Source organism: Papaver somniferum, chromosome 9 (genome assembly GCF_003573695.1).
Source record: "Papaver somniferum cultivar HN1 chromosome 9, ASM357369v1, whole genome shotgun sequence".
NCBI lineage: Eukaryota > Viridiplantae > Streptophyta > Magnoliopsida > Ranunculales > Papaveraceae > Papaver > Papaver somniferum.
In genome coordinates, this window is record NC_039366.1 from 121650300 (window position 1) to 121668854 (window position 18555).

At 35.9% G+C, this 18555-nt stretch overlaps 2 protein-coding genes across 3 annotated transcripts; one reads left to right on the top strand and one right to left on the bottom strand.

Moving 5' to 3' along the window:
- The first annotated feature begins 4609 nt into the window (after nucleotides 1-4609).
- Nucleotides 4610-7187, top strand: LOC113314187 (pentatricopeptide repeat-containing protein At4g38010-like). The gene is made up of 2 exons (XM_026562957.1): nucleotides 4610-5430; nucleotides 5561-7187. Exons 1-2 carry the CDS (start codon nucleotides 4666-4668, stop codon nucleotides 7094-7096), a joined length of 2301 nt encoding a protein of 766 aa, XP_026418742.1. The 5' UTR covers nucleotides 4610-4665; the 3' UTR covers nucleotides 7097-7187.
- An 804-nt stretch (nucleotides 7188-7991) lies between these two features.
- On the bottom strand, nucleotides 7992-9869 carry LOC113309902 (SKP1-like protein 1A). Of its 2 annotated transcripts, none has more exons than XM_026558420.1 (2): nucleotides 8878-9869; nucleotides 7992-8728 (listed from the first exon to the last, which is right to left on the bottom strand). In XM_026558420.1, the coding sequence occupies exon 2, from the start codon at nucleotides 8656-8658 to the stop codon at nucleotides 8191-8193; it is 468 nt and encodes a 155-aa protein (XP_026414205.1). In that variant the 5' UTR covers nucleotides 8659-8728; nucleotides 8878-9869; the 3' UTR covers nucleotides 7992-8190. The 2 variants fall into 2 exon arrangements, with proteins under 2 accessions (XP_026414205.1, XP_026414204.1); XM_026558419.1 differs by having other exon boundaries at nucleotides 7992-9100; nucleotides 9255-9868.
- Nucleotides 9870-18555: the final 8686 nt, after the last annotated feature.

The window sequence follows — 18555 nt, forward strand, 5'->3', positions numbered from 1 at the left end:
GGTTGGAACACCTGGTTACCTTCCTCCCAAGTAAGTAACAAGCTCCAGCCTTTATTCTATGGATAATAGTCAACCCTTGCAAGAACTAATATGCTTTAGAACCTATTAACAAGATCCTTATAAGAGTTGCTATTCACAAATCTTTCTCTTGCTGTTGAAATTAACTGAATTTCATACAAGTCTGTATTTGAGCTGCAAACTACCTCCAAATATGATGTTTTCGCATTTAGGATAGTTTTAGCATAGCTAATAACAAGACATCATGCTCTCATTCGGAACAACCAGGAACCTAAGAAGATGAAATCACTGATCTCCATGGTAAGACCTCTTTCCGAATCAGATCAAACTGTGCTAGATAAAAGTATATAACCAAATTTTATTGAGCATGAACAGTCACTAGGAGATATAACCACAACTAAATAGCTAAGGGGTGCCGTTCTAAAAAATATTTCTAAGATATAGCGGGAATCTAGGACTTCTAGTAAAAAGATTTAACCTGATTCAAGCTTTTGTTCCATTCAATTTTTCCTTTGTACTATTACCAACAACAACAAATCTTTGGTATTCATTTTGTAGCTCCCATCTTAATTTTTGTGCAACCTGCTTAACAACGCGATCAGGTGCAAGCAGCATTTCGGGAATAAGACTCAAAAGATTACTTTGGAAGCAATTATATAAAGCAATGTTGTTGATCGTTTTCTTTTGGTCGATGTTTATTTGGTAGACCTAACCTAATGCTGACAAGACTATTAAATGTGAAACACCTAATGGTCACCCATAACTAACCTGCTATATTTTTTTCCAAAGTGTTCACATTTCAGTGCATTTGTTTTACTGTAATTCTAATCTGATTGAGTTTGGTCCATTTTAGGTGCACAGATAGTGCTAGGAAAAATTAATTAATAAATAAAATTGAGTCCTATTATAAGCTTGCAAAGCGTAGGTTATCATGAAGCAAGTTTTTTTTTTTTTTTTTACTATTGCAACCTAGTAATTGTGTAGGTTTATCCGTCTTGACTCATTTTCTAAATTGCATTATTCTTATCGAATGTTTTTCTTTAGGAGTTATCCATTTACCATTTATCATACCAAACTGAAACTCCTAGTTAGGAAAATGTCAAAAATTATCAGGTACATCTATTTCACGATTGGATGGTACTGGTAGGTGGTTCCCCCTGGCCTTCCCCCTTCCAGTACGGACCTCTCCGAAGATGAGAAATTGTCTTTCACAGAAGCAATGTGAATTTTTGGGGAAATTGGTGTCAAAAATAATATTTACATGTCTTTGCATTCCAAAAGCTATTCCACCAGATAGGGATAGTGAGGCTAGGGTGATGGGGAAATGACCTTGACAATGTCGACAAACAGTAATTGTATTGGTGATGCACATACTATATTGACATTACATGTGTACATATTGGTACGTGTACATTGTTGTACACATGTGACAGAAATTATATGTGTAAAAGATAGCTCACTCTGGGACTCTTAATCAAGTTTTAGTTATTTTTTAGTTCGTTGGATTTCGAATCAGTGATGCTACGAATCACCGACTGTTGGTTATGATAGAAATGACTTGTGTACATATTAGTACACCTATAATATAAAGTGCACATTATTGTACACATGTGACAAAAATCACAAGATGGTGGACATATCTCGCATAAGCTTATTATGCGTTAATTTCTAGTTATTATTAGGGTTTTTAGATTTAATTTGAATTCCAGTTCATCTCTTTGACTTCTTTTTTTCTGGTGTGAAATTATGATTTAGGGTTTTTTTAAGTGAAAATTTAACTTATGTTTTTGGATTTTTTTCATATGTAAGAATGTTTGCGCTTATGTTTCTCTGCCATGAATGGTTCCTGTCTGGGGTTGGAATCTTTGGCTGGTACATGCACTGACGCCTCCTTTCTCACTGCATATTACCATGGATGTAAAATTGATTATTGGTTTTCTTTTATGTGAGCTTCAAGATAATGATGGTTAATTATATACTCTTGTTTGGATAATAGTATTAAGTTAGCAAATGCGACTTGATTTTGTATTACTAGTAACTGCCCCTAATTTTTTTGGCTGCAATGCAGAAAATTGATCAATGGGTACCTGGAACTGCCAGTAATCTTGAAGAATTGGCGATAGCACTTCGGATGCAATTGTCAAATGTGCTAGTATTCTCAAACAAGGTGATATATGGTTATCCTTGATATGGTTTTTCCCAATGTAATATTTGCATACAACTTCCTCTAGATAGTTTATTATAATGAAATGAACAGGTAAAACATTTTAATAATGTAACCTCCCGTATTAAAGATCATTTTTAAAGCATTCATATTTTAATAGATTTACACAGTTTATTATTAATGTGTACAAAATTATACACATTGATCGTTAATGTGTACGTAGTTACCTGTGGATTGTTAATGTGTACATATATGTACACCCGCGGATTGTTATGTGTACATAATTTTACACATACTGATTATTAATGGTACACAATTATATCGCAAAATAACCTTTTAGATCGCAAAAAAGACTTCTAGGAGATATCAATTAGTGGACTTAGAAATGCATCTGGTTAGGTGTCAGTGATGGGTTAACTGTAGAATAAATTGAGTGTGAGATGTAATAGCTCTAGACGCGCTCTAACTTAGAAAACATGCATATTTTGTGGTACTTAATGTGAAATAGTTGTACTTACGTTGATTCCTAATGTGTACAAAATAATACACTTGTTTATTTGTTAATATGTACATACATATACACTTGTTTGTTGTTAATGTGTACATATAAAGTTCTACACAAGCTGATTTTAACATTAAACTCACTTCCATTTTTAACTTTGTTCCATACCTATAACAAATATCTTCTTTAAGGATTCTTGTCTATGTGACTTTTTGGCATCAGTATCCCTTCTTCATTGAGTTGAGCTACGTCGAGAGTCACCAATAATTTCAATAGCTCATAATTTCTTTCTGAAAGCTTCATAGTCAATAGAAAGGTTATTTTAAATGGTCGATGTGCAAAATGTTTTTTTACGTTCGCTGCTATTTTCCTTTTCATGTTACCCTTGTTTTTCAACTTTATTTGTCTTATATTTTCTTTCATCGTATCTTGGCTTGTCGTGATTTCTTATATTTTATTTATGTAGATAATGATATCGCTAGCGAGAAAATGAGTTGCATATATGTATAGTAAAGTTGGCAAGGTACATTCTTCACATGTGCCCTCTCTAACCATTTACCTTTTTCTTATGAAATCTGTGAAATTATTCTTTTAAAAGGTTATACACTGATAAAATCTTTACGTGCGTTGTTTTTATTATACCAGTTGTATGATGTGCACTTGTTTGTACACCAGTATGCGCAATGTACTTTTTAGTGCACTAGCTTTATCATACGTGCTTGTTGGAAGTCGTGCGTTTTGTTTCTACATTGGTTATGAACCTGAATCTTACAAACTAGTACTTGCATTTAGACTTTTCTATACACAACAAACATAGGATTCTTCCTATGTCGGATATCATCATCCCCAAGTCTTAATTAGGAAGTAAAATTAAGAGACTCATAAACATCAAAGGGATTAGTGGTGTGTACATAATGTGCACTTATATTTTATGTATACAAACCAGAAATTAGGGAAAGCACTAATGTGTACATGTGTTGTATTTTTATACGTGTGTAGATAGTCATACACCATCGTGTTATCTCAATAATCTATGCATGTTTTGTGGTATAAATGTTGGGTTTTTGTAGGGTTGTACACAATTATGCTCTTTTATAATTTTATGGCCTTGGATTTTTATAAATATGTTAAATAGTTTGTACACTACTATACAATCTCAATAATATATAACCTGTTTTGTGGGTATGGTGAGTCAACTTTTATACATTGTGCTCTCTTTAAAATATAAAAACCTAATTCTTGATAAAACTCTAAGTTGTTATTTTTCGCTATCTTGAAACGATTTTAATAGCATGCTTGCTATGTGTTTAGGTACTTTTCGAGGCAGCTTAAGTAAGTGAAGAAGACCAATGGACAAGTTTTGTAGATAGACGATTTTCTGGATTTTATGATTTTAATAACATGTTTGCTATGTCTTAGATTTTAATAGCATGCTTGTTAGTGGTGGTGTACAAACTGACCTTACCTTGTCTTTGGATTTTTTGGATTTTTGTAGATGTGTACATATTTGTACACCAATGTAAATTAAGATGTTTTAAAAATGAAAATTATATAGTAATATGGGTATTCTTTTTGTAGATTTCTGAAAGAGCTTTCCGAATATATAAAGTTTGTGAATTTTTGACAAACGGTTCGAAAGATAAATTGTTTTTTAATTATTTTTATATTATTTAAAATTGCTGACATCATCATAAGTCACCTTGGATTAAATTATAAATATTTGGACTAAATTGTAAATCAGCAAGGTCATATGTGTATTTTCCATATTTTAAATAACTTTTAAACTAAATTGTACCTAGTTAAATGGACGTGGACTAACTAGTATACTTAGATAGGATTTTGGACTAAACCCCATTTTTCCGTCAGCAAGGTCATATGTTGCCGGCTCGGATACCCTACAGTCTGTGTTCTTGAGACCTGCAAATAGACAAAACTGCAAACAGAATGAAAACTCTGCCGCCCTCAATTAAACCTTTCTGAGATGAACCCAGAAAATCTTCTCAATCATCGTACCCAAAAGTGCACTCTAGGTTGTCCAATCCTTGATCGCGTCCTCTCTGGTGGAATCCCTTGTAACTCCATTACAGAAATCGTTTCAGAAAGTGGTTGTGGAAAAACCCAATTATGTCTTCAGCTTCTTCTCTCATCTCAACTACCCGTCTCTAATGGAGGTCTGAACTCATCATCTATTTACATCCACTCAGAGTTCCCTTTCCCATTTCGTCGTATCCAACAACTCTCTCATTCTTTTCGTTCTTCTTATCCCCATTATCAAAACCCTTGTGATAAAATCTTTGTTCGTGGGGTTCAATCTGCTGAAGAATTACTTGGTTTATTAGATAGAATTGATAGTTTAATTACAAACCCACCTTCTCAAAACCCACCTGTGAAACTTATTGTGATTGATTCTATTGCTAATCTATTTCGTTCTGAGTTTGAAAATACTCCTGGGGACTTAAAGAGAAGGTCTGGTTTGTTTTTTAAGATTTCTGGGATATTGAGGTTGAAAGCCAAGAAATATAATTTAGCTGTTGTGGTTACTAACCAAGTTGTTGATTTTGTTGATGGTGGGGGGATGAATGGTGTGAGAGTTGGGAATTTAGGGGTTTTCAATACTTCTGGGAGAAGGGTTTGTCCTGCATTAGGTTTAGCTTGGTCTAATTGTGTGAATTCAAGGTTGTTTTTATCGAGGAACGACGAACCTGATGGTTCTGATGGTGGGTTTAGAACAAGGAGAAGATTGCAGGTAATTTTTGCACCACATTTACCTGAATCTTCATGTGAATATTTTATTGTCAGAGAAGGCGTTTTTGGAGTAGAACCATAAACTTTCTTGTTTTTTTACAACATTTTCTTATTTATAGTAATGGTAGTAGAAATTCTTTAGAGTTGCAATAATGAACGGGTTAATGAGGAGTCAAGTATCTCGTGGAGCTTTCCGGGAAGCTCTGCAAACCTTAAGTCAAATGCACCGCAAAGATATTCATCAACTCGACCATTTCACCTTCCCAATTGCTCTCAAAGCAGCTTGTAGAACTACTGCTACATTGAGACATGGACAACAGGTCCACACCCTTGTCCTTCGCCTTGGCTTCCAAGTTGATATCTATGTTGCTAATGCTCTCATTTCGATGTATTGTGGTTGTGCTCACCTTGAAGATGCTGTGGTGTTGTTTAAAGAAATGCCCCAAAGAAGCACTGTAACTTGGAATACCATTATGGGGGGATGTGTGCGAAATGGACTACCACGCTTATCTCTATCTTATTTCTCTAACATGTCTGAAGTTCCTGACTCTGTTACTATGTCTACTTTACTTCAATCCCATGCACATCTTGGTGCCACTGCTCTTAGAAGTGGCCGTTCAGTCCATGCTCACATCATAAGACAACGAGCCGTGGGATTCCACCAGCAAAGTGCACCACAGACGTTTTTAGAGATGGAAAATGATTGTCGTGTTGTAGAAAATGCCCTAATCCATATGTATTTGGAATCCTCATGTTTGTCTTATGCCGAGAAAGTCTTTCAAGGAATTCCGACAGATATTCGAGATCACATCAGTTGGACCACCATGATATCTGGTTACGTACGCAATGATATGCACTATCTAGCATTAGCAACATTCCGTTGCATGCTGATGCAGCAACAACAATGTAACAGTGGGGATGTATTAAGCTTAGATTCTTCTACGGTTGCCACGCTAATGCCTTCTCTCACATTGCTTCGACATGGGAAGGAGATGCATTGCTTTGCACTCAAGCGTGGGTTTGATCGGTCTAATGTGTTTGTTGCCACTTCACTACTTCATATTTATGGTGAACTTGGATCCATAGAATGTGCAGCCAAACAATTCAAAAGAGTTGAGGAGAAGAATGTAGCTGTGTGGACTGCTATGCTAACAGCCTATGCCAGACATGGCCGTAGCAAAGATTGCTTTAGACTTTTTGATGAGATGCGACTGCAGGGTGTCACTCCAAACCCTCTAACCTTCATGGGTGTGCTTATTGCGTGTACTCATGCAGGTCTTGTAGTGGAAGCCCTAGATTGTTTCAAATGCATGACGCAAGACTACGGGATCACGCCTGACATGCATCACTACGCCGCCATGGTGGATGTGCTAGGTCGAGCTGGAAAACTAAAGGAGGCATTGGAGTTCATAGTCTCCATGCCTGTAAAGCCTACTGCACCTGTTTGGGGATCTCTAATGGCCGCTTCTGCTCTACATCATGATATTAAGCTGGGACATGAGGTGGCCAAGATCGTGATGAGAATGGAACCTGAAAATCCAGGAAATTTTGTGTTCCTGTGCAACATGATGGCTCAAGATGGAAGATGGGATGATGTTAGTGTGGTAAGAGAGACGATGAAACTCCGTGGGTTTGAAAAGATTCCCGGGCACAGTTCAATAAGCTAATGTTATAAATTTGATCATGGAATCAACAATCTGTCTCACAAAATCGGCTGCATTGTTTTTTGAACAAGGTATAAAATCCAATTACTTGTCATATTCCTTTCTCTTATTTTGAGTCAGTATATCAACTTACTGGATAAAGCTAGAATTTCTAGGGATAGATCCAGCTCCAGAGTCCCAAATCTATCTACACACACAGGTTTGCATAATTTTCCTCTTGAAAGACCAAAACATACATCTCATAAGATGAAACACACCTAAGGGACGTGGCGTTATTACCGAATTCACTACAAGCATAAAGAACTACAAGCAAATAAAGCCATTCACTACAAGCAAATCTATCCCTTGCTATTCCACAGTTTCATATGCAGCATAAGGCATTCTCATCATTTCTGTCGCTTCTGTCAATTATGTACAATCTTTTCAGTTTTTTGTAAGGCAACTCTTGCATATTTACAAGTGTTGTTTTACTGGTTACAATTTCCTTTATCATTAAGTTATTTTTCGAATGAAATTGCAGTCATTTGTATATTACCAGAGGAGATGTGTTATAGAGAAGAAACTGCTGTGTTTCTCAAAAGAAACTGATCTCATAAACAAACTGTACAGGTTTCCCTACATTGTATTTGATCATATTCTACTTTTGCAGAATCACACCCTGGTGTGATTTTGCTGAGGATGTTTTTCCAGAGGCTCTATCATCAGTTTTAAGGGGAGGGGAGCAATATGGCATCAGGTCAGATGTTTTCAAAGGTTTTAGGTCATAAACGACTGAACAAAGAACCAAATAGTGCAGGGTTCTGAAACTGAGCACCCATCCCAGAGCATTCTTCCAAACAGGTCAAACGAGTTATAGTATTAGCTTCCATCACATCCCAAATCATCAAATTATCAAAAATTAATCATAAATTCACACAAAAAATTAAGATATTGCTTCCATCAAACTAAAATTAAAATCCAAAGTTAGGTTAAACACCGATGTAGTAACAACTACTACTATGTCTATAATCAGTGAACAGCAGCACTGATGTAAGCTACTCTACTCAAAAGGAAAACAAGTAATTAAAATAAAGATGGAGACCCGCTGCTAAATTCACTTAATTGAAAGCCCATTCATTTTCGTTACGAACCTCTTCTTCTTCCTCGGGGGTGAAATCGTTCTTAATCCCAAACGTGTCTCGAATCTCCTGTATCGTTTTACCCCTAATCATGCTCGCAACTGTCTCGCATGTCAAGTCCAACAAGTTCTTAATGTTGAGATAATTTGCAGCCATGAGTAGACGGAAAAGTGTTTCTTGATCAACATTCACCAACTCCTTGTCCCACTTCTGCGTTTCCTCATCGACCTCAGTAATTTCACCACCACTCTCGCGGTGTTTCTTGCCGTACTCGATAACCATTTTCAAGATTTTGCTATTCACATTAGCCAAAGGGATTGGATTATCAGCGCAATCTTCTTCGATCATGTGCTTAATGGTCAATGAATGATGAGCGATGATCTCCTCGACTTCAAAAATCTCGCCTTCTGAACTCTTTAATGATATCATCTTGCTTGGTGTCGACATGATTTAGACTACAAAGTGTGTTGAACTCAAACCCTAGAATCCGCGGCGTCGCCCTTCTTCTCTGGAACCTCTATTGAGTTTATGATGAATTTGTGAAAGGGTAGATGGATAATTATTTATATGAGATGGATGAAAAGTTGGCCCAACTCGAATAAGGAAATCCAATTAATCCGAACTCTCTAGAAAAAAGTTGGGCTACTTTTACTATGAACTTTTTACCTTCTTTCAGTCGGTTTCTGATTTCCGAGACTTCTAAATTGGATGCACATGAAACCTTCACACATTCCCTTTTTTTTTTGGTAACTGGAATTTATTATAGAAGAAACCTTTTTTGGTAAATTGGATGCACATGAAACCTTCACACATTCCCTTCTTTTTTTTTTGGTAACATCGGGGGAAGGCCCTCCCCATTGCATCCTGTGACAAAGCATCAACCAAAAAACTAGACAAAAACTAATCCTATCAACACTACTATCCCATTTCCACACAGAAGAAAATAACGAATTGAAAATCAAGTAAAAAAAAGCCGTTAAATTCTATTTCAATGAGTCAATTCGGATCAAAATAAAGAATTGAAGAAGAAGATAATCAATTACCTGAATCTATAATCGATCTGAAGAAGAATGAGATCCAACATTAGGGTTCGAAAACGGAATCAAGTACATTACAAATTTGGAACTTCGTGTACAATTCAGTTGAGATCGAAATGAATCTGACGCTTCTGATGCTCGATATTAGGTTTTAGAGATTAGTTTCTCATTAGTTCATCAATAAATTTAATTTTTGAAGTTTTATCAATTAAAAATAGATCTGAATCGATTGTTTATGAAATGGTGGTGCTGGTGCTGGTGCTGGTGGCGGATTTGGTGGAAGTATAAGAGGTGGCGCTGGAACTATTGATGGGATTGGTTGTGATGGTGGCGTAATTAGAGGTGGTGCTCGAATGATGGTGGCGACGATGGAGATAGTGGTTCCGGAGTTCGACTGTATTTGGTTCTCTCAGTTTTTCTCTCCAACTGAACCTAAAAAGCTATTCGTAACAGAGGTTAAAAATGGAAGAATTTTCTTTTCAGTATTCCTTCTCGAAGATGGAGGGTATAAACATAATGGATAAGGGTGTTTGTTAAAACTCATCGAAACGTAGGGGTGCTTATAACATTCCCACAATTATTATTTTTTAATTATTGAAGCATCAAAAAAATAAAAAAAATATATAATTGATTGTAAATAAGTGTAATCTCCGATACAAAATGGGGGTTTTGGTCTTATTACAACTTTTCTTTTAATATATTCAGCATTTCTACTCAAGGAAAAAAAATAAATGTGAAGGTTTAATGTGCATAAAAAAAAAAGAATGTGTATATCATTTGAATAGTCGGTCAATTAATGTGAGGGAATTAAAGAATGAGTGACTCGGAAGTTGTGCCAAGGGAGATTGAGATGAACGAAGCTGAGGCGGTGGAGAATCATGGAAGACCACCCGATCGGCAAGATAAGCAATGTACATCTGTTTCTTTTGATCAATTTTAACCAATTAGATATAGGAAGTAATGATAATCATCAAAATGGTTTTACAATTCGTCCTAAATCTCAATTGGTTCAATATTTTGCTGATAAAATCAAACAAAATCTGTCCCCATGGGAGAAATGGAGTGATGAGGTTTTAATGAACTATTTAAATGATGATACTGATTGGGATTGTGCGGATGTTATCTAGTAATCTAGAGGGGAGCAGGGTGAATGATAATATTCCTACTCTTGAGTTGGGTTCGGCTACAAGACGGAGATTATCTGAGCCATGAAAGCACTGTCTTATAGGTAAGGTCATGAACAACACGGTGGAATTTAGATATCTTCAAGAGAAAACAAATGCTTTGTGGAAACCCTCTAATCAAATCAAAATCCTAAACTTGGGGAAAAACTTTTTTTCTTTTTAGGTTCTCAGATGTGAGAGATCTTAAGAAAGCATTACTAGAGGGTCTGTGGTTTATTAATGAACATAATTTAGCTTTGATTAGGTATCCAGGTTTTAAGCTGTCAGAGGCTGTGTTTTCTAAAATTATTACATGGATTCGCCTTCCAGAGCTTCCGTTGGAGTATTTCGATAAGGAAATTTTATTTCAAATTGGGATTAAAATTGGTAAAGCTGTGAAGATTGATGTGGTTACAGAGGGATTATCCAGAGGTAGATTTGCTAGAATTTTTGTTGAAATTGATTTGATGAAGCCACTGATTCCTGCTATCAGGATTGCAAATGTTGTACAAACAATCATGTACGAATGAATTACTTCAATCTGTTTCTCTTGTGGAAGAGCCAACCACAGAGCTTCTGAGTGCCTTTTTTTTTGCAATTGAAAACCAGAGGAAGTAGAGAAAATATTTTTGCAACAACATGCCAAGCAAAATCACAAAGTCGAATCTTCTGAGGATTTTGGTCCATGGATGATTGTTGAGAGCCGGAGAAATCGTCGGAATCACAGCGGTGGATGGGGAAAAAATCTAAACGGTCACAGTCTTGATATGATTCTGGAAACCGAAAGAATCATAATGGGGTACCACTAGATGGTTCTAGTGAAAGGAGCATACCCAAGATGGACGACAACAACAGTTCTCAATTAGGCCGAGTCAGAAATGGGGATGATGGATCTCGACCACAATTATTTGGGTACAGTTCTAACAGTTCTGGCCAAGTTTGACAATATGAAAATGTAATAGTTTCCAACAGAAAGAATTTGCAGAATAAGGAGGGAAGTTTTGTCGATCCCACTGTTAGTAAAAATAACAACAGAATTTCACAGCAGCCAATGAAGTGGGGAAATATTTGACCAGCAATGCGTAGTTGAAGAATAAGTCTGCTTCTGCCGTAGGTAATTCTTGCTAGCAACCTTGCAGAGGTAATGGTGATCACCAAAATGTTGGAGATGCTAATTCAATTTCTCCTTCAACAGTTTTTACTTTTGCCGCTCATAACTTTTGCTCCTCTACAAGAGGAAGTGGTGATCAGTTGACCTCTGCCAAACATGTTTTCGAAAAGCTTGAAAGACATCTTGGTATAAGGGTGCACATTGGAATGTCTGGAGATCAAACAAGTGACGGCATCTGTGATGATACATCCTATACTCAATCATCTCCGGATTACGAGCAACCAAATATGTCTTGTCTTTTCAATGCTTCGAAGGATGCCGTTTCGCAGCAGACCATGGAGTTTGCTTCACCAGTTTCTTTTCCAGTAACGACAGCGGGGAGACCAAGTGCCAAAATGCGAATAAAGGGTGCGGCTAGGAATTCTTCCTCGTCAAGTGGGAATCCCAGTCCTCCGAAGAAAACTAGGCGTAACCTTATGGATAGAGATGATCCTTCTTGTATACGGGACTTCAAATCTAGTGGTCATGATATGGCACAAGAGTCTACTTTGGTTGGACAGAGTGGGACGCAATGGAAATGGAGAACGGGATACATTGGTGGCTGGTAATAGGAAGGAGTCTGAACTATTTTTACATCCAGAACAAGCTATTGAAGGAGTCTCTGAATGTTTTACCCATGAAGATAATGATGTGGAATTGTCGAGGGGATGCTAACCCCTCCTTTTCTCGTGTCGCGAAGGACCTTATTAAGGTCTATCATCCTACTGTGTTACCTATTGTTGAGAGTAGAATCGTGGAACAAAAAGCTTATCATGTTGCTCAAAAATTGGGTTATACTTGTGTTCTCTGTGTGGGTTCCAGTGGTTTGTCTGGGGGTTTGTGGCTTCTCTAGAATCGTGAAGAAGTGGATATACAAACAACGAGTGTGTCGAGATGGTGCATACATATTGTTATCAACACCAAATTTGGAAAACCTTGGGTTTTATCGTCTTTATATGCTAGTCCTAAGAAAATCTTAGAAGGAGAGTTCGGGATGAACTTTATAGTGTTTCTCAGATGGGTTGTGCTATGGCTGCTATTGGTGATTTCAACGCTATTGCTTCGGTTAGAGACAAAAAAAGGTGGACTGCCTCCTTTAAATAAATTATCTGAACTAAATGATGTTTTCTGTTCTTGTAATCTTATAAATCTTGAAGTTGCTGGCCCAAGATTTACTTGGAGCAACAAGCAAATGTTGGTGCTCGACATGTGCAAGAAAAGTTAGACCGCATATATGTTAATGAGGACTGGTATAACATGCATAAATCCTAAGACTAGATTCAAGGATAGAACTAATCGTCAGGTACGCCTCTTGAGCTTTTTTAATTCTGACCACAGAGCTTTACTTTTTGATTTAAATCCTAAAACTAGATTCAAGAATAGACCTTATAGACCGGAAGAAATGTGGCTTGAAGAGATAGATTCAAGACTATGGTGGAGGATAGTTGGAATGGGTCTTCTGGTGGTCTTACTAGTTCTTCTTATAACCTATACTCAAAAATAGATAAATTCCAAAAGTCTTCTAAAATATGGAATAAAAATATTTTTGGGTCTATTCATAAAAATATTGAGCAGGCTAGAAATGATCTTGCTGTTGCTCAAGAGAATTTTTGCAACAATCCTAGCCTTCTTAACAAAGAAATTCAAAATGCTTTTTTAGATTCTTATTTGAGAACCCTTGAGTTCGAAGAGATCCATTGGGCGCAGAAGTCCAGAATTCAGTGGCTCAAGTATGGAAACTTAAACACAAATTTTTTTCATTCGGCCACTCAATTAGGAGACATAGGAGTAAAATTGTAGCTTTGAAGGATGCTAATGGAATCTGGAAATTTGAGGAAGGAGAAATTGAGGCCCTTATTACGGATTTCTTTCGAGAATTGTATTCAAGGACCTCTACTTTTAATTCTTCTTATATTTCTGATGTAGTTCCTAAGGTGATTCAAGATGCCGACAATGACATCAGGAGAATGTTGAAAAACGGAGGTCTAACAACCACACCCAATATTTCGCTTAGAAATATGTATGGACTAACTCCAATATACTTTCAAGAGAATCAACTAGACAATCAGACTGAATCTTAAGAAAATTATATCAAAGAGTAATATCTCTATTTATCAATTCAATCTGCAATCAAACAAATAGGAATTTGCGAGCCCGATTGAATATAAGAAATAACTTGGACGGTATCATAAACCAATATCCAACTTTCAATCAATTTAATCAACAACCAAAGGTTGGATTCATAATTGATTGAACTTATGCACGACCTGTGATATTTCAATTATATAGAGAATATAATGCGGAAAAGAAATAACACAGACACCATAAATTTTGTTAACGAGGAAACTGCAAATGCAGAAAAACCACGAGACCTAGTCCAGATTTGATTACCACATTGTATTAAGCCGCTACAGACACTAGCCTACTCGAAGTTAACTTCAGACTGGAATGTAGTTAAGCCCTAACCAATCTCTCACTGATCAAGGTACAATCGCGTTCCTTACGCCTCTAGAACCACGCCGGATTCTGCGCACTTGATTCCCTTAACTGATCTCACCCACAACTAAGAGTTGCTACGACCCAAAGTCGAAGACTTGATAAACCAATCTGTTTCACATAGAAAAGTCTATTGAATAGATAAATCTGTCTCCCACAGATATACCTATGAGTTTTGTTATGTCTTTTGATAAATCAAGGTGAACAGGAACCAATTGATATACCAGACTTATATTCCCGAAGAACAACCTAGAAATATCAATCACCTCACGATAATCTTAATCGTATGGTAGAGAAACAAGATATTGTTGAATCCCAAACGATGAGACGAAGATGTTTGTGACTACTTTTTATCTTTCCTATCAGAGATTAAATCTCGAGAAAATCTTAGAGAAGATAATACTCAATGACGATAGAAAACATCAAGATCAGAACACACAACTACAGAGAAATAGTTGGGTATGGCTTCACAATCCAATGAAGTCTATAAGTCTTAACCCACTGGGTTTTGGAAAAACCTAAGGTTAAAGGAGAATCGACTCTGGTCATAACTAGTATCACACAAGAGGTGTGGGGATTAGGTTTTCCAGTTGCTAGAGTTCTCCCTTATATAGTCTTCAAATCAGGGTTTGCAATCAATGCTACCTTGGTAACAAAGCATTTAATATTCACCGTTAGATGAAAACCTGATTAGACTCAAGCTAATATCTTTCAACCGTTAGATCGAACTTAGCTTGTTACACACAAATGAAAAGTGACTTCATTTAGATATGAGTAACCATACCTAAGTGTCTGCACCTTGTTGGTTTAACAATAGTTAACCGAAGTTATCCATATGAACATTTTCATATCAACCATATTCATCTTAACCATAACTAGTTCAAATGACTCAAATAAAACTAGTTCTAGAGTTTTTCAATTGTTTATATTCTCATAGAAGTATACAAGACACAATTGAAGCAAAATCGATTTTGATTCACTCGAATCAATTCATGAACATTATAGCCATGGTTTGCAAAAGATTGCATTCCTTATTATATAAATGTATTAGTTCATGAACAAACCGATTTTAGAACATAACGTACTCAAGTATCCAAACGGGTACGCATACCTAAGTGGTCGGACCAAGTTTGGGTTCGCCAGTATGCGAACGGGTACGCATACCTTCCAAAACTCAGTTGAATTTCCGGAACTTGAAGTTCACGCAAGAACGCGAACCGGTATGCATACTAAGTTCTCGGACTTTCATTAACCAGCCAGTACGCATACGGGTATGTATACTATGTTTCCCGAACTTGGAATATCTTGCAACAGTTAGCATACAAATACACATACTGTACTATATCCAATCATGGTTAATTGTTATAAACTCCCATTTCAATCATTGAAACACTCTTAGAAGACGACAATAGCTGTCTCACACAAACTATTAGCTTCAAAGCAATTTTCAAGTGATCGAATAATCAATACAAAACATTCCGAGTCTACATCAAATGACTCTCTCACACAAATCATGTAAGATGTTACTAGGTGATTTGCACATGATCATCTTTTGACTTTCGTCAAGAATATAAGATGAACTTAGCTAAAGTGAAAGCTTACCAACACATATTTCGAGAAATATGTAAGCGAGTTAAACTCAGCTCGAAGTATCAAATATGTATAATCGAAGTCTATATAGCTATACGACTTTTGTCTCAAATATGAGATAGAGTAGATATACTTTTGAGTGATAGATGAATTCAAGTCTCCACATACCTTTTGTTGATGAAGTTCCACAAGATCCCCTTAGTAGTTCTTCGTCTTCAATCGATGAACGTCATGAAGTCTAATGCTCAACTACACTTTTTATCCTAATCCGAGACTTAGCTATAAGTAGACTAGAAATCATGACTTATAGTTTTGGCAACTAAACTTGACAACAAGCTTGAGATAGCAGCGCTTGCGAGTTCAACCGAGCAGTGCTCTAACAATCTCCCCCTTTGTCAATTTTAGTGACAAACTATCAATACATATGGATTTCAAAATAGATAAACTTTGTAGCTTCTCATCCAAATGCTTGATTTCCTTGGTTCTTCAACATTACTCGAAATCTTCGTGACTTTCAAGTACTCCAGTGATTCTGAACGTGTTTAACTCAGCATCATAGTTGTTGAAGATCCGTAGCTATAACAATGAGAAAACATCATCTCTCAATCATTATTATACAGTGTCATAATATTATTACACAACATTAAAGTCAAATTGTATTACCACTTTGACAACAATACTATGGTGATACGTATCACCCCCCTTAGTCAATACTTCATCTCACATGAAAACCACTCGCCCTTACATAATGATCTGTAAACCATATGTATTTGTAGTGTGAACTACACATTAATTCTCTCCATTTTTGTCAATATAAATTGGCAAAGGTACGAAAACTAGTGGGATCATAATGAAATTCTCATAGAGATACTTCATGACTAAAAGAAAATATATCAACTTTGTTTAGATGCAATCATATAGTCGAAACTAAATGCATTTATCAAGGAGTTAATAGATATACAAGAAAACTCCTACAATATTCCACAGCCGCACTCCCCACAAAGATTTGTCTATTAAGCACATGTACAATTAAGAACTCTCCCCCATAAAATGTCATTCCCGAAAGAACAACAAGAGCGACCTTACTTTTACAAGAAAAGAAGGATTTCGTTGGACATTAACAAATCACACGAAACATGAATTTGTATCTAGAAAACTTAATTAAATTAACCACAAGAGAACCTATGATTAATTTAATCTGAAATGCTCAACATAATAGAACTTACGGAGCCGCACAATACTTTCACATAGGACTGGATCAGGAAAAGACCAATACTGCGGAATATTCAAAGATTCATTCTATTTTTCATCAATATTTGCACAAAGACGTATAATAGACTTAACCTTTGCAATCAAAAGTTCATCCTAGCTTCCATCAATATTTGCATAATGATATAATAGGCTTAACTTTTGACATATATGGGACAATCATAGTTCACAAATGAAAACACACATATCCCATAGTAATTTTTGCAATATATGAAACCAATAAATATTAATACTGCAAAATCATCTTCCAAATAAACTTTAGAATTTAAATAAATAAATCTAAAAAAACATTGCAAGATGAAAATCGTTGGCAATAGCTATGTGTACTCACAATAATTACTATTCCAAATACTAGTTATCCTTCTTAAAACACAAGAATAAATTCTCATTAGAAGTTTCCTAGACAAAACAAAATATAAGCAATAACCGGAAATCATTTTACTTACTTTGAAGACTCTTCTCATATTCCCTATAATCATCAAGTTCATCTTCGATTAAAATCAATTATGGATTCAATATTATCCATCTTGCCTTCAAGTCTTTTGATGGAGGATTCTAGTTCACTCTTCAACGCCCGTACTTGCTCCAAGACAAGATTCATGGTTAATGAGAGTTTATCAAAATGAGCACCAGAAGGATTTCCATCAGGAGATGAATCACGTTTATCTTGAAACATCTCATTATCAGAAGAACCAAAACAAACTTTCTTAGAGGAAAAGAGAACAGTCCATACATCATCCTCTTTACTGGAAAGACTTGAAGAGGACATGATAGAGAAGGTAAATGAAATGCTTTCTTAAGGGAAATAAATCTCTTTAAAAAGAAGAAGAGATGAGATAAATTCCCCAAAATACTTTTGCCAAAAACCCTAACAGAAACTTAAAGGAGATAGGAAAAACATCCAAGTGTTCAGAAACGGTTTTTAGCTTAATAACCAAAGCTAGAGAAATTTAGGGAGATACACGAACAAGTCAACAAAAATCTTTTCACATCCCTTTTGGAGATTATTGTTCTTTCCCAAGGGAAAATAGACAAGAACAATCTCAAAACTTACAAAGGGTAATTTCTCCCACCTAAGGAAGGATCGGCAGGTTTCACAAGAGGGGAGGATGATTTAGTTAAAACTTGTTTCAGATTCCTCTTTGTGGAGTGAGAATCCGAAGAGGATATTTTTCTTCCCTTTATTTTTCTGAACAAACTGTTCATCGATTTTTGCATACTATGAATGGTTCTGAAAATCTCTTTAGAAAATGACATCTCATGAGATTTTTTTTTCTTCTTCTGAAAACGTGATTTAGAAGAAGTATTTTTAAGAACCTTTGTGCAATTCGTTTATGGGTAATCCTGATTTTTATTCAAGGTATACTCACGATATGTTGTGAAGTTAACCATGTCTTTCTCATCATGAGAGAGATTAGAACACGAAAAAAATACTGGAGTAATATGCTGATTTGGTTTTCTATAACTTATCGAAGAGTATCGATCTTTCTTTTTAACATCATAATTGCGAGAAGTCGCATTTTCTTGTCTTAATGTTTTCAGTTGACATTCCAGATTTTCAATCCTTTTAATCCAGACTTCCTTTTCCAGTTGAAATTTTCTCTTAGTCAAGTAAAGATGCTTGATCAAGAGATTGCAT